This window comes from Python bivittatus, unplaced genomic scaffold (genome assembly GCF_059951505.1).
Source record: "Python bivittatus isolate LINGU-HERP-01145 unplaced genomic scaffold, Pbiv_v1 ctg000690_np1212, whole genome shotgun sequence".
NCBI lineage: Eukaryota > Metazoa > Chordata > Lepidosauria > Squamata > Pythonidae > Python > Python bivittatus.
This window is the reverse complement of record NW_028277096.1, coordinates 9685156-9710660: the sequence shown is the minus strand read 5'-3', so window position 1 is coordinate 9710660 and position 25505 is coordinate 9685156. Positions and strand designations below refer to the sequence as shown.

At 40.3% G+C, this 25505-nt stretch overlaps 1 protein-coding gene across 1 annotated transcript; it reads right to left on the bottom strand.

Annotated features, from left to right (window-relative positions):
• Positions 1-7724: 7724 nt before the first annotated feature.
• MDH2 (malate dehydrogenase 2) lies at positions 7725-25480 on the bottom strand. Its single transcript, XM_007433765.3, has 9 exons — positions 25305-25480; positions 19647-19815; positions 18495-18578; positions 17188-17297; positions 15879-16004; positions 13776-13853; positions 11606-11705; positions 9544-9695; positions 7725-8050 (listed from the first exon to the last, which is right to left on the bottom strand). The coding sequence occupies exons 1-9, from the start codon at positions 25368-25370 to the stop codon at positions 7919-7921; spliced, it is 1017 nt and encodes a 338-aa protein (XP_007433827.1). The 5' UTR covers positions 25371-25480; the 3' UTR covers positions 7725-7918.
• Between the last annotated feature and the right edge of the window lie 25 nt (positions 25481-25505).

Sequence of the window (25505 nt, the reverse complement as noted above, 5' to 3'; positions counted from 1 at the left end):
GCAAGCAAACATCTGTACAGAATGCAGAATTCTGTATTAGCTAGCAGAGGAAGGGAGGGAGGAAGAGAGATACATCATACATACATACATACATACTTACATACATACTTACATACATACTTACATACCCAATACAGTGTTCCTTAAAAGTTTATGAACCCTTTTGAATTTTCAGTATTTCTGCATAAATTTAACCTAAAATGTTATCTCTTCTCCACACAAGTCCTAAAACTAGATAAAGAGAACCCAGTTAAGCAAATGAGTCAAAAACATTATACTTGTTCATTTATTTATTGAGGAAAATGATCCAAAGCTACATATTTGTGTATGACAAAAGTATGTGAACCTCTAGGATTATCAGTTCATTTGAAAGGGAAATTGGAGTCAGGTCTTTCAATCAATGGGATAATAATCAGGGGTGAATGTGGCAGGTCCTGACTGACAAACCTTTAAGCACCACTGTAGGGAGGGAGGGAGAGAGAGAGAGAGATAAAAAATTACATAATCAGTTATGCAGAAGTAAAAAAGCTATTGGGTGAAAAAATGGTAAATTTATCACAGAATTTGAATATTTGCCTTTTAAAAACTAATGACACACAGCTCTGCTAACAGCCTTCTGTACCAGCAGCGCTCACATTATGCCGCAGGAAAGTCTGAGGTTTGTTAAACATTTATGCTCCATCCTTCAAAAGATTTGTTATGACAGCCCAGCTTCCTTGAATGAAGGTTAGCCATGGATCCTGAACATCCTGTCTACTAATGCAGACTCACCGTGGTATAGTGATTACGGTGTTGCGTTCAGGGTGGAAAGACCAGGTTCTGGTCCACCTCCAGCCACAGAATCGCATTGGGTGATTTCTGGCCAGTCATTCTCTCTCAACCCAGCCTACCCCACAAGATTTCTGTTGTGGGGAAAATAGGAGGAGGGAGTACTATGTATGTCATCTTGAATGAAAGGTGGGCTATAAACCTGATAAATAGTAATTGCAACTATTGGATGCATTTTTTTAGTGCACATAAAATGTCTACGTTTCACCCAAAACTAAGCAATGTTTTTACACCACTTTTCATTTGAAAATATGGAACAGATAATATACTGTGTCTTAGTCAATGTACTATGGCAAACAAAGCATAACTTAAGCACCATTTTAATTGTTTTTAACTGTTTTTGTTGTAATTGTTTTGGTAGTTGTTTGTTGTTCTTGCTATTTTAATTGTGTGAACCACCCAGAGTCATGTATTTGAGATGGACAGCTATGTAAATACAAACAAACAAACAATATGCAAACCAGTGGTTTGTTTCACATCTAACAATAAGCCACAAATGACACTTTGCAAACTACAAAGACTGGATTCACATATCAGACAGATTCAAAGCTAGACAAACCTCACTCTGATTTTGAAGAGTGGGAACCTGGCTCTCTGTGTGTTACTTCCCCATTGCCTGAACCAGCCTTCCCCCAGGCTTCAATTTTGTAGAAAAAGGGTCTCTTAGGAGGATAGTTTGAAAACCTATGCTGGGCTATGCAGAACTGGATTCTCAGCATCTTAGCTATCGTCGCCAGGGTTCGTCTGTATAGAATAATGCATCTCACTCAAATGATCCCTCATCAGTTAAAACAGGGTTGCATCACATGGATGGAACCAAAGATGATTCCAGGACAAGGACATGTCCCATAAGGACAGGCTGAAGGAACTTGGGATGTCCCATCTGGGGAAAGGGAAGACATAGCATCAGTGTTCAGATGCATAATAGGGAAGTGATAGGGAAGATGGTAGGAACTCTTTTCCATCATCAAGAAATAGCACCAGAAATAATATGTACAAGCTGCAGCTATCTAGATTTCATTTCAATATAAGGGGAAACTTCCTTAGGGTAAGATCTATACAAAAGTAGAACAGATTGTGGGTTCTCCCTCTCTGGGGGGGGTTTAGAGAGAGCTGGACAACCACCTCTCAAGCATGGTTTAATTGGTTTTCCTGCATATTGTGGCGGATTGATCCTTGGGGTACCCTTCCAATTCTGGGATTCTAAGGGTGGCCATAGGCCTTGAGGAGCATGTTAAGGCCACCCTCAAAAGCTGGAAGGACTGTTTAGGTTTGTGAGTTTTCAGGAATAAAGTATCATCTGCCAGTTTTGCCTCTTGAACTGACCACCACCACAAAATGAAAGGAAACCTCAAATTTGGGCCCCAAATTCATTGAGGATTTCTGGGGAGCTGTGAAAAGGAGGCTGGTGGGCCATATGTGCCCCATGCTTCAGCTAAAAGCATGCTGTATCTACGAAACACCCCAAATCTGAGAGCAGAAAAAAGAAATTAAGGAAGGAAAAGGTTGGTTTTTTAATGCAATCTAGTGCATAATTGATTTAGAACAGTGTTTCTCAACCTTGGCAACTTGAAGATGTGTGGACTTCAACTCCCAGAATTCCCCAGGCAGCCATGCTGGCTGGGGAATTCTGGGAGTTGAAGTCCACACACCTTCAAGCTGCCAAGGTTGAGAAACACTGATTTAGAATGTACAGACCAGAGTAGCAGGAATAAATGCCAGAACAAGTCTAGGAATAGATGACAGATGGGAGAGGGCAGAGTTTAGGGCTCAGAGCTTGTGGGATGACATGTAGAGATTTCAAAGCAATCTGGGAAAGTCAGCCTGGGTGTTCAATAAGCCAACACACTAGTGAGAGGTTACATCTGTAGATAATTCACTGGCTAGATACACTCAAGGTACCTAAGTTAAAATTGGGTGGAACCGTTTGTGGTTTAGTTTGTTGTGGGAACCCAGCCCTTGTCTTAACCTTGAGGGGAACCAAACTATGATGTTATGCCATAATATGGTTGGTTGGTTACACACACAGCGTATAATCCGATCATAGCAATTGTGTTTTTGTGGGCTCTGTGCACCCAGTCATTTTGACCTAAAGCAGAACATTGATTAGAAATGGAATGTGGGAAGTGTCATAGTATTTTTCTCAAACCAGCAGCCATCTTGAGGATCACAAAATGACAGCCCCGGTGGGTGCTACAAAGTGCCTGTTTACAGACAGCCAAGGGAGGAGAGATGATCCCCACCATCTTCTTTAGCCCCCAGAATGCTCTGAACCACTGCAGTTTATCACTGTTGGGTGTTTTGGGGTTTTTTTTTTCCTTTTGGCCAGAGGAGTATATTACTAACCAAGTCCTGAGCTGCAGCCCTTCGCCATTTTATATTCTGAGGATGCTTATGAGATTTATGCAGCCCCCAGGGGCTATATTATAAATAAAGAAAACGTTAGAAGCCAGTGCTTTCTACTGCAGCCTGCCAGCTTCCTATTTATTTTAATTAAAACCATCTACATCAATAATAAAATAGTCAGGAGGGGCAGGGGAGCTGGTAAACAGAGGAAGCAGCCCCCTTGAAAAACTTGATAACATAAGGGGACCCCCAATGGTCTCCTTGTGAGTCATCTGATCCCCAATTCGATCGGATGTGGTCCTGCTGAAACACAAGAGATCGAGCTAGGGATTTTGTCTCTGTGATCAACTGATTTCCCCCCCCATTCTGAAATCAAGAGCCTCACCACCGAGAAGCAATAGCAGACATCCCATAAGCTCTGCCTTCCTTGCCTAAGCAGCAGGATAGAGCGAGCTCAACTGGATCAGGTTCAGATTACAAACAGTTGTGACTGATTAATAACATCCCTTTGAAATGGACTCCTTGGTTCGGCTAAAGATTAGAGCTACTGTAATCCCAGCTATGATAGGCACATCATAGAATGGGACCATACTGGGCAAGCCCCCTAAAATGAGAATTTGCCTAGAAATTACACACTTTGAATCAGATGCCCTTATTTTATTGATTATTCAGTGGCACAAGGTAGAATCCCCTCACGTGTTTGCCTCCTTTCCCTCCTTCACCGCTTGTTCCTGGCTGCAATGTGCCTATCAAAATCAGATGTTACAGCTGTAAAACACTGTAATAAAGCACAACAGGTAACTTCATCTTAGCTTGCTCCCATTATTTCAAGAAATGCCATTAAGTGCCTCATTGGAATACATGAAATAAGCCAACAAGAAATATGCTTCTGAATTTTTAAATGCCCCCTTCTTTAAATCATCAAAAAGTAAAAGGTACGTATATATTCCTTGGGTGTGTCAGTGCCTACACTGAAGGTAGAAAAATAAACTAAGGTAATCCAGTGGCACCATCTCTTGGACTGTACTGGAACTGGTTCAAAAATGCAGTACAGATAATTATATTGTTCTGTCAGATGTAGCTGGAACTGGATAATAATTAGAATTGCACACCTGGAATGATGAATTCCGGCATTCATAATTGAGCAAACTAGGGAAATTAAGGCCAATTCGTTCTACCAAGACAGTATTGTAATGACTTTATACAAACTGGTGGTGCATCTGCATTCTCAATTCTGCATTGCCTTGGTTACTCTAAAGCAGTGTTTCTCAACCTTGGCAGCTTTCAGACACTAACCCAAGAAGCCCAAACCTTTAAAGTCTAAATGCATCTCAAATCCACTGATAATTTTGATCAGCCTTCTGTATACATTTTCAGCAGTAGAATAGCCTTTAGAGCAGTGTTTCTCAACCTTGGCGGCTTTCAGTTCAATTGCTCAAGCTACTAGTTGTAGATGTGCTAGAGTCTTTGTGAGAGGTGGGATAGGCATCCAAGGGAAGTGTATGTATGTTTATTTCTGATCATCCAGGTTAAAGATGCACTAATGGTTAATTAACTGTCACTGCAAGGAACACTTTTCAATTTAGAAAACCTATCACTGGATACAACATTCAGCTGAGTTAGAGTTTCAGTTTTTCAAATAAAAATGTTCAAATACTTATGGATGCAAATATATACTAGACAGTGATTGTGTTCACATAACACATTTAATCCAATCAAGAGTAGACCTACCAGAAACATTCACCAATTAACCTTGGTTAGTATTAACCTTGATTTGTTCATTTTTTTCTCATTTAACAAGTCATACATGTTAATTGTTTCAGTCAGTCAGTCACGCCCTGGTCACCGCACAGCTTGACTACTGCAATGTGCTCTACGTGGGGCTGCCCTTGAAGACCACACAGACACTTCAGCCAGCCCAGAATCTAGTGGGGTGGGCAGTGATGGGCATGCCTTGGTATGCTCATGGAACACCTCTGCTTCACCAGCTGCACTGGCTGCCAGTTTGCTTCCAGGTGCAATGCAAGGTGCTGGTCACTACCTATAAAGCCCTACATGGCTTAGGGCCTGGTTACTTGAGGGACCACCTGTCTCCCATAGTATCTGCCCGACCAGTTTGCTCTGGCAGGGTTGATGGGCTCCAGGTTCCATTGATTAAAGAATGCCACCTATCAGGGCCCCAGAAGCAGGCCTTCTCTGTAGCAGTGCCTGCCTTCTGGAATGAAGTTCCCCCCAAGATCTGAACAACTCCCACCCTGCTAGTGTTTCGAAGAATCGTAAAGACCTGGCTCTTTGCCCAGGCTTTTGGAGAAGATGACTGCTGCCCCTTTCTTTTCTGTACCCTTCTGGGTTTATTCTTTGCCACTGTTGTTCTCTGTCTTGTGCTGTTTCGTGTTTTTCTATTGTTCGTTTTTAAATGTTTTAATGATTGTATGCCGCCCAGAGTTGTTGGGAGTCAAGCAGCATATAAATTTAATAAATAGTAATAATAATAATTAGGTTATTTGATAGGTGATTATAGTATGCAACCACAGGGGGAAAAGGGTGATTCTATAACCAGGTAAGCTTGTTGTGTGAAGGTATCCAATGGGTAAGATCTGAGAGTCAGTAAGGAAAAGGGTAGCTAGCTTAGTAACTATCATTCCATTCACATCCTACCATCATCAAAGGCTTTTGGAGAGGAACATGTAAGCAAGCCACATTTAAACCTGTTATTTTTTCACATTCCACTTTGTGTACTCTGTGAGTATATGCTTGTTACTCATCACAGTACATTTACCTACAGCAGCCATACCCGTAAAAAAAAGGGACAGAAGATTGTAATTTTTTTTTTCACTGGGGTATTTAAACAAGTTTATATGTACTTGTTTAAGCAAAGCCTGTATTATCTATTTTGTATACAGTACGTGGAATTTGAAGTAACACAGTGTATATACAAGCTAATACTCAGCCCTCTGGCTCAGCATCTGAACCTTGGAAATTTTCAGCCATCTTTCTAGTTTCACATATACTGAGCCCTGTTGAGAATTACACGCTCTGTTCAACTGCAATAACCCGTGTATTGTTTTAGGTTTTTAATACTTACCTTTTGGAGCTTGGAGGGAAAAAAAGAAGTGAATGTGCATTATCAGTGTAGTCTTTGATAGTACCATATCATTTATTTCTCAAGACAAAAGTTCCCCAGAACTGCAACCATCAATGCTTTGTTCTAGTAAATCAAAGGGACAGCTAAAAAAGGCAGGCTGAAGAATTATGGCTCAGCTACAAGAGAGAAAAATATTACCCTTTCCAAATTACAGGTGAAGGCTGAGGTAGGTCATCCAACAACTTATCAAGTAGTATAGCTTAATGGTTTAAGGTTGCGGAGACTTATAGTTGAAAGTGTACTCAGTCTTGAAAAATAGCCGCATCTTGTTGGAATGATGCTTGCATAAGGGCACTTGAAGGCCTTGTTTAAACAAAATGATATGTTGTTTCTTATACTTAACACTGAAATATGAAGATTTAAGTATCAATATGTTAGGGTATGCTTATTTATGACAGTAAATAAACATTTAGCCAGCATACCCCCCCCCCTTCTGATTTTGTGTAATATAATCAAGCATTTGCAAAAGTTACACCATTACATTCGCTGGGAAAGTCATCTCTTTTCTTCTCTCTGAACTTCTACTATTCCCTCAAACCATGACACATGCTATGAGAGGGAGGACAGAGAGGATGCTCAGTAGAACATAAGCAAAGCCAAGGAATCTGTGGGGCTGTTACAGGACCTGCATCAATGTCATTTGTAAATGGGGTTTCCCTGAGTTAATTCTAATGGCCCAGGGACAGGCTGCAAGGAGAACCAATCCTGGGGAGAAAAAATAACCTGGGCAAGTAAAGAATTAGAATCAGTCAGAACCTAAGAAGGAAGAATCTCTGGAAAGCAGCCGCCTAGTTTTTTAAGGAAATAAAAGATGCTGAAAATCTGCCAACAGTTATAATTTGGCATTTGCAACTTAGATTTCAACTTGTTCTCCAACAATGTCCTCTAGCTTCCATCTAATCAATTTGCATCTCAACAGGCAGGGAGCTTGACTGGCCATGAGCTCTCCTAACTCCTGCACCAGAGTAAATTATTTTATAAAATCTTATTTCAATCATGATTAAATAGGAACATTTAGGTAGGAAATTCAGGACTATAAGCATGAATTTTTCCAGGTGCATGTTCATGTAGATTCCCCTAAGACCTGGATGTTCAGATTCCAGCACAGATTGACTACAATAAGCTGAGAGTAATGACATGCTTCAATAGGTCCTCTTGCATTCATTCTCAACTTTGTGACATGTTTCCTTATGGCCACATGAACATTTAAAAAATACAGCTAATTTTCCTATAACATGGAATCATACAGCCAGCCTAGGAACAGCATACGTTAGCTGATTTTTTTCTGAATGGACATGTGTCTATATGAATCCCTTCCCTCCAATTTCTGCCCGGCAGTTCAGGGTAATCATAAGACAATTCCCCTCATTCAGATTCACACACAAATTATGACCAAAACACAAAATACCCAGGGAATACCCTGAAAAAAATAACAAGATTTTTTAATTGAAGAACAGAATTCCAATTGACAGATTAGAGGGCAAGTTAATACCAGGCCTTTGGGCAAAAATTATACTTTTGCTCCCAGAAGCCTTTAAAGTGACATGATGCACCTTAAATAAATTAAGGGGACAGCAGTTCTCTTTTGTCATCGCTGCTTCACTTCATGCTCTTGGCAAAATCTTCGCCTTTCTTGATGGAAGCTTTCAGCTCTGCGACAGCCCCGGCCACCATCTTCTCTTCAAAAGGAGAGATCTTGCCAATACCCAGGTTTTTCTCAATGCCATTTTTCTGAGGCAGGGGGAAGGAAGATTGAAAATTAGCACACTGTTGTAAGACATTAAAGACAAGCACAACTTTTCACTGGAATCTCACTGGCTCCTTTAAAACATAAGAGTGGACTGGGAGCCAGAAGACACACAGGCTATTTCCAAGTTTCAAAATGGGCCAAATTAGCTAGCTGAGTCATATTTAAGAGAAGGCTCTTGATAGAAACAGGCCTCAATGATGCAATTATATTGTAGTAGCCCTCAAATGAACTGCTGTTAACTAATGGCCTGGCCTGAGCTGTCCCATATTGCTGATATCTGAGTAGACTCTTATGATCTCAAGTGGTTAATTGTCCACTGTGTACATTGTACAGTGGATAATTGCCTTGGAGCTAGCTGTAAGTATAAGCAAGACACTTATCCTACATAAGCTACCAATTAGTGTGCTGAGTTCTATTTAATAGTGCTAATATGGGCTTTAGAAGCTTGATTCGCCAAGGGCCTGGTTGACAGAAGACTGCCTTTGCAAATCAAGGGACCTAATTTTAAAGGTCATCACCTCAGGCATTACCAAAGATCATTTGTTACCGACCATTGTTACAGGATCCTAGTCAGAACTTAGGATTTGACAATCCCATCAATCACAATTAAAGAACCCGAGTCTACTCCAGCAGAAACAAAAAGCCCACTTTTCTCAAGAAGAAAATTACAGGCACTGTTCATACATTTACTATTTATAGTAAGCTTTACAGACTGAGGTTCTAATAATTGTTTGCCAATTAGACAACTTCTGAGTCCCACAAATAGTACATGTACCAGTTGAAAACCATGGAACTAAGAGATCATCTCTGTTACAATGCTGTTCAAATTTGTAGGAGGCCCAACATTGTCAGAACCCCATCTTCCTGCCACGCAGAAAGGCTTCCTCCTACATTGATCCCACATTATCAAACTCATCCTCTTGGAACTGTGTTTGAATCCTACTCTCTGCATTTCTCTTTTTTGCCAGGCTTTTAATAGTTCAATTATTTTAGCATTAGTTTTTTTCTTTTAACTTTATATATATATATATATTTATACACACACATGTGTGTGTGTGTGTGTGTATGCTATTTTGAGTACTCTGCAGAGTAGGAAGGCGAAGTAGATATAAAACACTTTTTGGGTGCCTTTTAAACCAAATGCAAATCACAAATATCAGGCAAGGACAGCTCCAAAGCAGCCCACACACTGTGAAAATCTATTCCTGTGGAATAGGAACAGGCACATTTCCTGGGTTATTTAAAACTCACTTTGAATGCTACCTATTTAAAAATGTCTTGTATAATCTATTTTATAATTAATTTAACTATACGTGACCACCTTGCTGTTTCACTATTGATTTGATTGATTTATAGCTTATTAATTTATATATCACTAGAAGTATTTTTTTCCTAAAACATAAAATGATTAAACATCACTAAAAGGCTATCATATATAAAGCAAATTAAATTAAGAATTGCCCAGATTAAGTACCCCAAGTAGCAGAGGTGTGGAAAAGTATGGGCATTCTGTTTCCTCCGATCGGACAAAGGAGCACTCAATGACCCCCTCTTTCCCATTCACAGCATCCAGGACCGAGAAGACAAACCGGGCACCAGCATAGGCCATGGACAATGTAGCTGATCCTGTTGGAGCAAAAGAAGAGGATTCAAAGGAGTGCAAATATATTTGTTTTCATACTGTCAAGGGCAGTAAGGAAATGTTTCTGTGGTGAACACTGGAGTTTCCCATAGCTTTTCCCAATCTAAATCTAGTAGAAATATAGTAGTTTCAGTTAAATCACCCATTATACATCCAGGTGGTATAATGCTCTCATTAGTTTGCCTAAGAGTCAATGTAGTCCATACAAGAGTGAGTTATGTCCATCTTGCTATCAACTAGCCTATTCTACTAGTCTTAATCGCCCATCTATATTATGGGGACAACAAGGCTGATCCATCATAGAGAATTACTTGAGATTTCAACAGAGAAATCTAGTGGGGTTTTTTGGGGAGGAGGGGGTAGGGGGATTGGCTAGCAAGATTGTGTTTATCTTCTTGGCTGAGAGAGAAGTAATTTTTTGGCTCCTTCCCTTCTTGAACAGTTTCAAATAAAGACTGCAACAATAAGGTTTCATACATTTTATCTTTGTATTTTTCCTTCTCCTTTCCTGTTTTTTTCCTACTATGTTTAGCTTGTAAACCTGAAGGCAGAGAGACTGTCTTGTTTTTAATCTTGTACAGTGTTAAACATTAGAAACTTCACAAAAGGGAGAAAAAGCTAGCAAGTTAAGATCAGCATATTATCCAGAAAAGTAGAAGCAGGGAACTTGCTTTTCCATTACCCGTCAAAATTAGTACTTGGCTCTCATTGTCATTTGCCCTGAAAACTGAAGAAATACAGAGAAATATGCCTTTGCTCCCATTATCAGCAGAGAGCTTTTGTCAGCCTCCCCCGGGGTTGTGGTGGGACAGGAAGAATCTAATTAGCAAAGCCCTAAAAAATCAAGAGCATGAAAGCCTAATCCAACTGAAGCAACACAGCTAAAAACTGCATTTGCTTTTATACTGAAATAATCAACTGGTAATGACTGTGGGTGTGGGTGGATGGGCGGGCGGTGAACATTCAAGGCAGGGATCCATTCGCAACATGAAAGAAATAGTATGCCTCCTTCAAGGATGCAAGTTGCCCTTGTTACCCATGGTTTCAGTTGATAAACAGAGATCAGATCTTGGTACCACGTGCAAAAAGTTTTGAGGATCTGTGGTACCAGCCTTGCTTTTTTGTTACTTGACAAAGAAACAAAATGAGAGATGGGCTCTTGTGCATGCATTCAGTAAGTTGTCTGTACAATATATCTGCTCAAATTTCAATGGATCAGGCCAGTGAGGCTCTTTGTAGCCTCTGAAGCTTCCATCTATAGCGCAGTCAAGAGGACTTCCCCAACTACAAACCCAGTGCAGTCTCTGAGCAAACAGCAGCACAATCAAGAGGCCCCTCATTGAGATTATAAAAGAGCCTGGGGAGCAAAGATGTCATTTTATTTTATTTAGTTATGATTCCTATTTATATGACAGCCCATTTCACATACACGACTCTGGGCAGCTAATAATAATTAAAAACATAAAAATTTAAAACAATAAAAACAAAATACACTTTGAAAAAATGCAGCCAAGGTAAAAGCCATAACACAAGCCAACACAACCATTGTATGGGCTCAGACACGCATCTGAATCCCCAGGCCTGGCAACAGGGAGCAAGTACGTTAACCCCTCCCATCAGCAGCCAAGCAAGTTACTCTGAAGAAGGTGGCCAGTGCACAAGAAAGCCATGGAGAGCCTTGAGACTAGGCTGACCCAGGAGATCGCCAATGAGGAACAAATCCACTGCGCAAACAACCTTATGAGAGGAAGATGGAGAAAGTGCCCAAGCACAGAAGAGGTATTTCCTTTCTCATTATTAAGGCCTCATTTGGTTAGTTGCGGTTTCATGTAAGAACAGGCCACGTGTACCACAAACAATCCAGATGGAGGGGGGGAAAATCCCACAAACTAACCTGCGCCTGCTTTTGCTTTAACAACTTCAGTTCCAGCTTCCTGAATCCTTTCAGTGAGGGCTACCAGCTGATTCTCAGGGAAGTCCACCTTCGGTGTGCACTGCAATAGGACAGGGGACACAGGAAAAGGGATGAAGTTTATCTCTAAGGCTCTCATCTCTACCATAATCTTGTATTATTGGGTTTTGAACAGGAACTTTCAACAGCAAAACTGAAGTTTATTTCTCTATCCCTCAGTAATACAATCAAGAATCAGATCTGTGTTAGCTCATATTGCAGAGCCATCCTTCAAGTCAGCATTCATATCTTTTTGTGCCAGGAGCACTGGATGCTATCAGGAAAAGGAATCTGGAGCCCAAATCATCTACTCCACCATATCTCAACTTTCCTCCCCAACTCTCCAGAACAAAGCAGCTGACAGGCTCATCCTAAATGAAAACAACTTGGGGGCTGATCAATGATGCAGAGCCCTGAGGAAGGGGGATAGCATTTAATTTTCCAAAAAAGAAAGAACTTTTCCTTCAAAATAAAAAGGCCCTTTCAGCTGTTGGTTGCCCGTTTCTGCAGCAGTTACTTGCAAAAAGGATGGAGAATCACTTTCTAACTTTATATGGCCCAAAACTGAGTTTCAAAAGCCCGTGTGCAAATGGTATGTGATTGCTAGGAAGAATGATCCGTCCCTCCTTCAACAGCATCCTGGATGGAGGGGTTGAAAAAATGGTAGCTGGATTATTTCTTTACTCAGGCAACATCCATGCTGGTTTCAGCACTAGAAACATAATCCAACATGTTATTCCATCCAAGCCAGGAAATGCAACCAGCTATGAAAAAAAAATTTCCCATGCTTGGCCTGCAGTAAATCCGTAATGCAGGAACCCAATAATGCAGGATGTGACATAATAATAGTAATAATAACAATAATAATTGATAGGTAAATAAAAATGCCAAATCCAGTCTAAACGTCTGGCTGACTACGTGGCCAACTACAATAATTTAAAAATATATGCTGCCCAACTCCTAGTGACTCTGGGCAGTTTACCATTGTTAAAAACATTTAAGGACAGAAATCGATACAAAACAAACAAACAAACAAAAAACAGCACAAGACATAACGATGGTGAAGAAAACAAACCCAGAGAGGAACCACAAAGAAGAAAGGCCATTGATTATCTTCACCAGGTCTTTAAGGCTCCTCGGAATAGCAGTAGGGTGGGAACCATTTGAATTTCAGGGGAACCTTATTCCAGAGGGCAGGCACTGCTACAGAGAAGGCGCGCTTCTGGGGTCCTGACAGATGGCATTGTTTAATCAATGGAACCCGGAGGGTGCCAACCCTGCTAGATTGAACCAGCTAGGCAGATATTATGAGAGATAGATGGTCCATGTAGGGCTCTATAGGTGGCAACCAGCACCTTGAATCACACTTAGAAGCAAACTGGCAACCACTGCAGCTCGCGAAGCAGAGGTGTTACATGGGCATACCAAGGCATGCCCATCACTGTCCACACTGCTGGATTCTGGACCAGTTGAAGCTTCCGGTGGGTCTTGAAGGGCAGCCCCATGTACAGTATAGTCAGGCCATGAGCTGATTAGGGCATGAGTGACTGTCTGAAGGGTTCCCCAATCTAGGAAAGGGTGCAACTGGCATACCAGATGAAGTTGGGGCACAGTCTTCCTGGTCACAGCTGCCACCTGCTCATTTAGCAGGAGCTGTGAGTTCAGGAGGACCCCCAAGTTGTGCACCATCCTTGAATGGGGAAGTGCGACTCCATCCAAGGTTAATGTTGGAATATCCCCATATCTGGTCGGTCCAAACACCCACAGCCACTCAGTCCTGGTAGGACTGAGTTGGAGATGGTTCCTCCCCATCCAAATCTGCACAGCCTCCAGGCACTGGGACAGAACCTCGACAGCCTCACTTGGCCGGCCCAGAGTTGAAAGATATAATTATACTTAAAACCTTGAAATTAGGCTACTTTCATATGTTCTAAGGCAGAGCTGTACTTGAGAAGCAGTTGAAAGCAGAGACCAGCTTCTTCCCAACATCTCTGAATTTCCAATAAAATCCAAATTATTTTTATGGGTCCTGCACTTCTACATAGTGACATGAATTTTGAATGCTTCCCTCATAAGCCAGAACTACTCCAAGAGTTGTTATTTTATCACACACCTGTGAGATTAGGGGGATGATGGTCTTCCCCGCATGGCCACCAATCACAGGAACGTTGACACGAGCTGGATCCAAGCCCTGTGGAAATGGCAAATTTCAGCATATATTCAGAACTCAGCTCTGCAACAAGCTGGATGGATCACAGGCAAGCACAACGTGAACAATTCAGCAGTAAAACCTCCCACTCCTCACAAAACAGAAAAGTTCAAAAAATGAAAAATGTCAGGATGAGATTTATAGTTTATAAATCTCCCTTTTAGTTTATAGTGAGAGAAAGTGGAACTCAAACACTTATACTGTTTAGCTTCTCAGTTCCAACTGTGTCCATAACTGGAATTTTTCTAAATTTAAGAACATATAGCTTATTACAACAAGGATCATACCAGGCTTTGCATGTTATGTCGAGGGCTAAACTTTACTTAAGCCAGGAGGCTTAATGGTAAAATGGGTACCTTAAGCCTCTTTTCACTGTAAACTTCAATATCCCAAAAGTAAACAAAAATGACTAACATTTTTGGCTTTGCTGACTCTAGGGAGGTTTAGGGACACAAATGGGATGCTAGTGGGCCTCACGCAGACCCAGGTGATGCACCTCTCCTCTAAACTATAAAAAAACCTGGACAGACAGGCTGCAATAAGCCAGGCTGTTTCTGTGATCTGCGAAAGAAGAAATGACACATTTGCAATCTACTTAGGACATTTTAGAAGTATTCCAGCCTAGAAGAGAGATGAAGTCCTATTTCATAGCTGGGCATCTCTGAAACAATTTACCAGATCCAAATGTGGTCAGAGAGCAGAGCAGAGATTCTTTGGCCATCTCTTCTTTATGTCCTGATAATGGACTAATAACACAGCCTAATTCTGGAAATGATCGGCATGCAGCCAAACCAAAAGGAGTAAATCAAAACCACGTCATGGGACACCTATTTATGATCCCAGTAAACTAATACCAAGGTGACAAGAGGACATACTGTCCTGCACAAGCAGACAGATGTTGTTTGTAGTTGGCCAGAAACCAGTTTTCACGGCTTGGCTTTTGAGAGGATGATATGTCTTCTACCATTAAGCCTTTTTAGCTAGCAAAAGAGATCCCAGAGTAACAACTATTAGCCTCCTTCACAATTTGTTAGTCATTGAATAAAACCAATGCTATAGGAACTAGAAAGATTAAGCTTGTACCGGAGGTTAGCAATCATTTTAGATGGCACCCACTACCTGAAAGGATTACTGATCTATGTCACTCCAATTATGGGGTAGAGTCAGGATGTTGAATGCTGACCTACCAAACCACACCCACTGGCAAGGTGTTTACCACCCATTCACAGTGTGGAATTCTAAAGTATAAGCAAGCAATGTCCTTGACATGCTGAGGATGCTAGCATTTAATTTTTACCGGCATTGTAAGTTTTAGTCCCTTGTAGAAGCTAAAAGCCTGAGCACAAGCAATGCCCCATCAAGATCAAAGAGTGGAATGTGATTTATTCTTTGCCTCAGTTCATATGCAATATGCCAGAATGGTAATGAATTCTGATCCTTGATCACATTGCTTGACCATGCTTGTTTGGTCCACCAATCAATAGAAGAAACTAAAATATACAAAGAAACTCAGTAGAAAGACAAACTTTACCATGGTCCTACCACTGATATACACCTAATCTGCTCTGGATAGTTACTGATTCCTCCAGAGCAGGTTTGGGAGATCACATGGAAGTGTACTAATTGGTTCCCAGATGGATAAGTCTTCTGAATCTGTATGTAAACACCCAGCTGCAAGCTTTTCCACTATCAGTGAAAAAACCCACCTCCTTACCACATCATAGGAAGTCTGTTAACCAGAAAATAAGAAAATCTATCCCCTAATATATACAGGGATAAATTAGCTCTACAGGGGAAAGACTTAAGCTGCAGAATTTTTCTAACTCTATCCCTTTCTTCTCAAATTTCTCCATTTTAGCAAGAGAATTCTATGATAGTCATGCTTGGAAAAATATTTTTTGTTGGAGCTAACAGGTTAGAAAGAAGAAGAATCCATTTCAGCAGAAAATGCTGTTTTGCTGCAAGAATAACACCATTAAATGCAACCCACTAATTCTACCGACATACCTTCAATTCAGCTACAAAAGTATTTGCTCTCACAATGTCCAAAGTTGTAACACCAAAAATTCTGTTAGGATTATATACCCCATGTTTCTTAAAAATCTCAGAAGTAATTGGGATGGTAGAATTGACCTGAAAATGAAATGTATAGTTTATTGCCTCAATTTTAGATTTTAAAAAAAAAAGAATAGATCCTAATTTTCTTGTCTTTTAAGTTCACTTAAAACAGCTCTCACTCAAAATATTTTAAAATGAAATTTCAAGTTTATATAATATTTAATATTATCTTGAAGGTAACATGATATCTTAAGTGCATAAACAATATTTGCTAGATCAGATCCATCTTTATTCGATTCCAGCACCCTTTCCTTTAAAGTAGAAGCCACAAGAAGAACATAAAGGAATAGATCCCCACCAACTGTTTGAGTAGCACAGCACATGCATACAGAATTCCTTGCATATATCCTGAGTAACAGTTCTACATAAATCTGTCTAACTCCATTAGTATCTGTTACCTCTTAACAACCACTTCAACCATTGTCCGTGATCCTGTCCTGTGACAGAGGCAGGGAATGTCACACAGGAAGTAGTCTGTGATTCTATTCTGACTTAACATGGAGATGATGGAAATCTATGCACATGGCTCTCTTGGAAACATGGGAACTCTGTGTTTAATGCTGAGTAGGCCATTTTGTTACCACCAGATCCAGTCCAATAGAGGATGTGCTGAAACTGGCAGCAATGGGTCTAATTTTCCTAATATAAGATCTAGAGAAATTGTCTTGGATTACAAACATGACATGTTCCACCCTGAGTGCCAATAAGGTGGAATGGTGCAAGGAAATGTGAATGCCACATCACAAAATATGTTAAGTTCTACTAAACCTGGTTGGAGCAAGTAAAGCAGATATCATTTGGGAACCACTATAAATTTAAGTCTGGCCAATAGATCCCTCTAGCATCTATGTTCTAAGGGACATGTCATTGACAGAAAACATCTTTTACAATCCTGGCTATAGAATCTGTAAACATAATGAGAATCAGGTAGCCTAGAGGAGTATAACAAATTAATATTATACAAAAGTACAGATGGTTTCAACCTGTTCCTCCTCCCATCCATTCACACAGCACATAAGGATCATGAGAGGCTGCATAGCAGGACTCTTGGCTTCTGCCACAAGACATTTTGGATGTGTTCCTTTCTGCTCAGCTTGCCATCATTCACAAGCAAGGAATGACTTATACAAAGCCATTTCAGCCAACTGCAATGTATTTGCATGATATTTCTCAAAGAATAGGGCTAGATTTTGCTTACCGGATTTGCAATAATACAGATAAGAGCTTCAGGGCAGTGCTGGGCACAAGCAGCTGCCAAGTTAGCAACGATGGTAGCATTTGTATTGAAAAGGTCATCACGAGTCATCCCTGAATATCAGCATAAAGGATTTGTTAGCAGTGTTCTGCACCCTATCCAGATCATACTTGACAGATATATTAGCGTAATTTACTATCCATGCCCTCGCTATATACTGCAGCATACAGCTGAATTTCCCCAAGAAAAGCTGATTCTTCCTGGTCTACAACATCCTTCAAGGTATTCTGGTCTCCAGCTGCCATCTGAATAGCAGTGGTAAGAAACACTTTACAGCAGTGGTGAAAGACTCCTAACAAATATCCCTTCAGAGGCAGCCAGAATGTATGCTTGTTTTTGGCACTCTTGATTGAAACATCCTGTTTAACTTCAGAGGAGCTCTGAGTGCTTTTGTACCCCAGGAAAATGGTGGGACAAGCCATCATTCTTCTTCCCATCTTCACACTCAGCTGGATGTCTAAAGCTAAGTGGAAGGTCAGAAATCTCCCCATCTTTCTTCATGCCTAGAAAGGAGGTCTCAGACTTTAGACTGACTTTTTCCCAGGATTTGAAGAAGGATGGGCAATCTCATGAGAATTTTTTTTAATATTTGGCTATAGCTAACTGTTAAGTGTATTTCAGGACATTTGAAGTTGATATCAAAAATTTCATGAAGGATCAACCAGTTCACACTGCAAAAACTTGACCCCATGTACAATGCTCTCAAGAATCACATGGAGCCAGTAAAAAGCAAAGCACCAGAGCTATGATCACCAATGGGCAAATATTCCAAGGAAACTCAAGTTAGTGCTTCCTAAAACAACTCTAGCCTACTTATAATCCTTATAGAGCTGCACTATAGAGATGGGAAGTATTGAGGATTCATAGGAAATAATTTAGTGCCAGCAATGTTGGACAAAGGAACAAAATAAAGGGAAGTCTGCTACAAGATGGAGAGGGGAAATCTTTCAGGTGGGTTAAATAAAATAGTCCTCTGAAGAGCAAGGAAGGAGTTGACAAAACATTGCAAGCTGCTTTTAATTTATAGGGCAGCACAAATTAAGATTGACTCTAACTTCACTGAATACTTTTACAATAGATACACAAACACTCCAACAACAGCATACAAGGAATATTGCAGCATAAATAGATACAAGCTATTCTTGTCCTATTCTGCAGGCATAAGACCAATAAATCTTAACACCCACTGCAGCTAGACGTTCTTTGCAATACCCCTGGATCTCTTTGCAATCTCTCAAATTACAACTTACCAGGCTTTCTAGGGACTCCAGCTGGGATTACAACAACTTCACTGCCCTTTAGGCATTCTGGCAACTGCTCCGGTCCTAGAAAACCTAAAGCGATAAAACAGGCAACCATATTTACAACATTCTGTTGGCTGTGAATTTACTTAAGACGTTAATATAGAGAAAAATTGTTTTGCTTAGAAAGATTTGTGTCTGGGACGCTGAATTTAATATCAATACCTAAAAATCTGAACATTTTAAAAGTGATTTCCCTAACCAATGTTCAATGGTATTATGATAAACTGTTACCTAGAGAACACAGATATAGCCAGATTAGGATTTTCGTGGAGCGCATTAGATAAACAAGTAAAAGATGTAAGGAGTATTCATGTAAGGTTACCATAATGCCTAAACTGATACACATCCAAGAGGTATGTTCAAGCAGAGATAAATAAATTTCCAAGCTGCATAGGACAGGCTCAGACCGAACCAGTAAAAACTGCGATAAACAGAAATCATAGATAAAACAGAAGCAAAACGATTTAAACTCCTTGAGTCCATGTAAATGGACTATGCATTAGGCACCTAATTCTTATAATATTAACCATAAATTTAGCTTTAGATCCAAATAAGGCCTTTAACTATTTTTATATGGACTGGTCTAGTTTTCACATTGTTAAAGATGGGAGAGTACTCTTGGGCTCTAATTGCTTTAGAAACCTGGATTCTGCTGCATCTGTGCTTGTTCAGAACCAAATTTAATGGGACTTAAGCCCCACTAAAGGTAATCTAAACTGCAGTTTTCATGTAAGAGCAGATCTCCTCCTGCCCAGAATTGTAGGATACAGGGAAGTTCACTTTATAGGTGAGGAATGTTTTTCCTGTCAGTGGCTGCATGCCAGAATTAGAGAGGGCCAATCTCTTTTCCTCCCTGCCCATGGGTGGCCAAGAGGGATAGAATATTTTAAAAGTAGATCTGATCACCTATGGAGGCTTTGGAAATCAGGCAAACTCACACAACTGGTCAATCCACGATTGAGATTCTGATTACTCACATAAACAACTAGTTCTGGGACTGAAATGCCTATCAATTGGCAGCTTTCAATGTAGCAATAGAGCAACCCATTAAATAGGTTCTCTGAATTAGCGGCGCACAAGGAAGTCATAAAAACTTACCTTTCACTTCAGCTCTTGTTTCAATGTGGCTGAGGTCAGCTGCAACACCAGGCGTGTGTGCAATATCATAGAGATTGAGCTGACTGACTAAGGGGCTGTTCTTCAGCAAGAGGGAAAGAGGCTGCCCAATTCCACCAGAAGCACCAAGTACAGCCACTTTAGCATTATTCTGAATAGGGCAAGGGGAAAAAAAGATACATGAATGGAGATCCAATTGCACTTACTAGAAATATTTGTAAGTAAGAAGCTTCTCCATTTTTTATATCATCATTACATTTTTTATATACAACCCTACATTGCAGTTCAGGCCATCATATGCTGACCTTTGGAAGGGTCGTAAAGCGTTCTAACACTCTGATTGATTAGATACCAAAGAGCAGCATATAATGCAGTGATTCACATACTGTGATGCGTGGACATCTACCAGACAGCTCTACTACACCCTCCCTACTTTAACTGGCCTGAATCTGTTCTCCGAAGCCCCACCTGCCTGCCTTCACCAACAGCCAGCTGGTCACGAAGCTTGCTGAGGGGAGGCATGGCTTAGGCAAGCTGACACTCAGGAGAGGTGTGGCTGAGGCTGCTAACAGGCTGCGGCCAGCTGATTGTTGGTGAAAGCAGGGAGACCAGGGAGACCTGGCTGTAGTCTGGCAAGATGATTGTCAGAGCGTGAGAGTCCACTGGTCAGAGTCTGCTCACAACCTTAGGTCTGCCTCCCTGTGTGCATTAAGGAACAGCTTAGCCTGCTTGTTGCCTCAGCTTCCACCTCAAGCATTGAAGAAATACTTATTTCTGGTATAAAATTTAGTTAAAGAAAGCACTTTAAAAGAGGAAATGGGTAGGTACACACAATGCAATAATGTTATTTGCTAAAAAACACAAACTCCCATGCTCTTATAGATAAAAATGTAAGGAGTAGGTCATTGTTTAATTGGATGATTAGTGCATTGTTCTGAATGTATATGTAATGGTCAATGATTGTAGAAAATTTAAGAAACACTGATATAACTAAAGAAATATTTGTTCTTCTTTTGATCACACCTCTTCCCCTATCAACTCTAAATAAGATAACGGTGTGTCTTTAAATTCTCCCTTCTATAATCATGTGCTGCTGTCCCTAGTAATTTTTTCACTATCTTAGTTTGTAGGCAGTTGGGAACAAATAGCACATATTCCAAGGATTCCCCATATTTGGGGATGGCGGGCACTAAAAATTTAACTCACAGTTGCTCTCTACCACCTTAGCTTATAATTATTGGGGTTTCATTTCCAGTCAGGTAGCTTATTTCTTAATATAGGATTGAAGCCATCCATTTTCTGAGAACGTTGCTGAGGTCTGTGACAGGCCAAGTATATCTGATTATGTGCCACCCAGTCAGTGCTGATCCTTAGAAACCACATAGACTTTCTCTGGGATGATCTATTCCCAACTAACACTTCATTTCCAACAATGCACCTATTACCGCTATAATCAAGTCCATCCATCTTGCTACTGGTCATCCTCTTTTTCCTTCCACTTTTCTCAGCATTATGAACTTCTCAAAGGAGCTGGTCTTTGCATAATGTGTCCCAAATGATAGTTTGAGCCTGCTCATTTGTGATTGATTTGTTCTATGATCCATTATTTGTTTTCTTGGCTATCCATGATATTCTCAAAATTCTTCTCCAATACCAGAGTTCAAAAGTGTCAACATTCTTTGTTTCATATTTATTTTTTTCTTTTTAAAAATATCTAAAGTCATATAACCAGATCACCCAGTAAGCATGTCAAGCCCTAAAGGGTGGGGGCATTGGCTAGAATGTATGCTATGGCATGATATCAATACTAATAAGTGTTCAACACCACAGAGTCTTCACCTTAAAAAAAATTATGTTTCTGTTCATATTCATCTTGTCTGTATTAAGAACTAGGAAAGAACAATAAAATGCTTAACTCTGATGTTTTAGATCTCCTACATGTAGAAATCCATTGTCTTCTGAAGCAATATAGTGTGGTAACATTAACTTGTATAAATCCAAGCACAAACAAGATAAGAGAACATCAGCAACTTTTTGGAAAGGTCTAAATACTTGCTGGAATTGAGCAATAAATTTTTATCCTCCACTTAAAATGGTTTTTCCTAATCTGCTGCCCTCCAGATATGCTAAGAATTTCCAACAAACATTACCAATAGCTATATTGCAGTCCTACACCAGACTAGGGAAAACTGAGTTGCCACTGCAAGAATATATCAGAAATCATGAGAAATAATATGCTGAGAAAGATTTCCATCCTGTGGCCAAGATGGCATTTATGAGAGTTTTTATGGTACACTACTGAATATGCATTTAGATACAACTGCAAATGTGAACTCAACCCTGTGTTGCAATTGGCTAATAGAATGAGGTAAAGGAAGAGGGAAGATTTCCAAGATAACCCTGTGTCCTTCTGCCTGTAGAGACGTCATATTTGGCTTTAAAATTCTGGTATTTAAGAAACAGTCAATAAGAACAAGAGGTTCCAAAATTCAAATTACAGGCAGTCCCCAGTTTAAAAATGAGTTCCATTCCAAAGGTCTCTCCTTAAGACGAATTTGTATGTAAGCCAGAACTGTATTATTGTATAACGCTCTATGAGTAGTACCATGTTATTAACTCAAACCATTGCATATTTAACTCAAATTATGCTACAAAAGGCTCCATTCTTAACTATGAGTCATCCTTAAACTGGGCGTTCTTAACCTGGGGACTACCTGTAACAAATCTTGATACTCCATGTTCTTAGTTTGCATATTTCACCAACAGAGAATAAAGTATCCTATAATTATTGGTGGTTTCTAGACCTTTTGGACTGAGTCCCAGCCACATGTCCAAAGTTAGGGAAAAGGGGAGCTGTAGTCTAAAATATCTTGAGGTCATCAGAAAACCTACCCACAGTGTAAGCATGTATGTATATTTTAAAAAAAAAAACTTACTACAGGAAGCCACCAAAAGCCTTAAAATTCCAAAGAGATTGCATTTCCTCTCTGAAGTTCCCCCTATAAGTGAAACTGTGCATATTCACTTCTGAAGTCCAACTGCAGAACAATATTTATTCACACACACACCCAAAATAATTTCAAATCCCTTGGTAGGCAAATTAGGTCTCACAAAGATTTTAAGCTGTGGGGAGTTCAGCAACATGAAGAATGCTAAAAGGCATGCACTGGCATAACCATGCCAAGTGTTAGATTTAAACAAATCAAGTCAACGATATTTTAATTTAATTTAATAAGTCTATGATATTTTCTGGGCATCTTTTCCCACAATTGAAGTATAAGCTGAATCCTTATCCAAAGGAGCCTTTATCCAGGTTTCCTCACAGGCTTTATACTAATTCATGAAATTACATCTGAAGATGAGGAACAGAGGTATAAACAGGACCAGTTATCTCATGTACCAGACATAGCATCTGTATGTTCCTTGCTTCCTTGTTCCATATGTATCACATCTATTAAACAGGCAGTAAAAAAATACTTGAATGCATTTTCAATGCATATATATCCAACAATTACTGCATGTCAAAGGCAGAATGCATCAATGGGCTGGGAAGCTGCTGGAGTAGAGTAATTCTTTTAACTTCAGCATGAGGAAATATCTAACAGACAAGATAATCTAGATAAAAGACAGGAAATCTTGTCTTCCAGATGTTATTTAGCTGTAACTCCTAGCACCTATAGAAACTCAAGCCAAACAACACCTAGAAAACAATAGGAACATCGATTTATGGAACAAATTCAGAGAAAAGATATTTCCAATATTTGCATGAGCCAAATTTTAAAACTCTAGACTGTGAGCTGAAATTCAGCATGTTTAGTAACAAACAGCAAGTATAAAAAGGTCTTCTTGCCCTGGAGCCTAGAAAATGTAATACAATTCAAGGCTAATGAAACAGCCGAGTTCAGCAGCAAACAAATATGAGACCTTTTTCTTTTTGGCTACAATTTGATGAATCAGAAAATCTCTGAATGTAAATCAGAAAAAACATGTAGCCAACAAGTGTGCAAAATAGCAAAGGCTATCCTAAGCAGAAATGACCAGGAATAAATATTGTAAGGGATTTACTTAAATTAACTGCAATGACAGAACTATTCAATAAAGTCCCTTCAAGCCAAGGAAAAATTATTTGTGCTATTTCCCATGACTCAGCTAGGAAAGCCAAAATGCCACCTCCTTTCTTATCTTCTCTTCCCATATCTTTTGCTCATTTCCATTTTATCCAATGTCCCTACTGATTAGGAATTCTCAGAACACATTTCTATAATTTGCAGCAGTCCCCATTTAAATAAAACTCAATTCATCAACACATTTTTGAACTGTTAGCCTGCCTTGTCTTTTTATCACTACTTGTTTCCTGCCCCCGCCTTTCTACTTTCTGCCATTACTATTAATACTTACTATTAACCCAAAATGAGTAGAAGTGCTCGTGAAGTTCATGTCCCTCACCCAATTTTTAAAAATACTTTCTTGGATTTATAGTGTTAGCTGCTTCTTGGCACATTTCAGTGATTCCTTCAACACTCTTTATCGTACTACATATAGGAATCTACTCATACAGCAAACAACTGTCTTTTCCAAAATTTACTTCCACTACACAGACAGGAATGTATTTTCTACCGTTGTAAATACATGCCTAAGATGAATCAGAAGTGGGCAAAACTGAGATTTCTGGGTGCTCTAGAGCAGATTAGTAAGAATGCCAATTATTTAACAACATTACTTCTCCCCTCTAAACTGAAAAGAAACATTAGAAGGAGAAAGTCTGCATGTGGGAAAAGCATCAGGAAAAGATTTCTGATTCAGACTGTGCCCTGGATTCATTTCTATTAAGTAACACATTCTTGGGCTTTGACTTTTTAACCTTGTGATTTGTTCTTTAGACAGATTTGCAGGATTCTGATAAAGATTAATCTCACTAGAAACATTTTTGATTCCCATTATAAAAAATGAAGGCATCTTTCATATTTTCTGACAGGCTACTTACACAGCTGAACCATAAATTAAAATCCACATGAACAATTAGCCAGGATTAGCTTATCAAGACCTTAGCTCTAATTCTAGAAATCCCATTACTTCAGCAGGAGCGAGATGTGAAATTCAATGAAGGATCTCCTACTTCAAGTAAACATCTCGGCTCTCCTCTATGACAAAGCCTCCACCTCTTACTGAAATTAAATTCCTATCATGTCCAAATGCATTTTTCCCTTATCCACTTTGTTTCTCCCGTTCTCACTGCATTGGTAGAGATCACTTTAGACCGGTGTTTTTCAAACTTGGCAACTTTAAGACGTGCGGACTTCAACTGGGGCATGCGTCCACAACAGACGTGTGGGCATGCTGGCTGGGGAATTCTGGGAGTTGAAGTCCGCAAATCTTAAAGTTGCCAAGTTTGAAAAACACTGCTTTAGACTCTTCTAGAAGGGAAAAGCTGAGTCAAGATCAGTCAATCCTAAGGCCTAAAGGAGAACGCCAGCAAGGGGGTAGATTGCTGGGACTGCCCTGAGGGGCACGTGCAGCCCCGCACATGAACTACAGCCCCGCGATCCCCTTAACGAGGCCGGCCCAGCGGACGCCCTCCAGGCCCGCCTGGAAGAACGGTCCTAACTCTCCGCCCGCCCCGCATCCCCGCGGTCTAGCTACCTGCGAGGTGGTGCCGAATCCTCTACGAAGCGCTGCGCACGCAGACCGGGTGAGTCGGGAGAACATGGTCGGAAACGTCGGTGGAAAAGAGGGAGGACTCGGCGGGCTTTTCTCCTTATCCTCGACGACCTCCAGGCAGCGAGGGCACCGCGAGACTTCCCCAAGCTCTCGCGACAACTCGGCAGCTTGCTCTCGACGGCC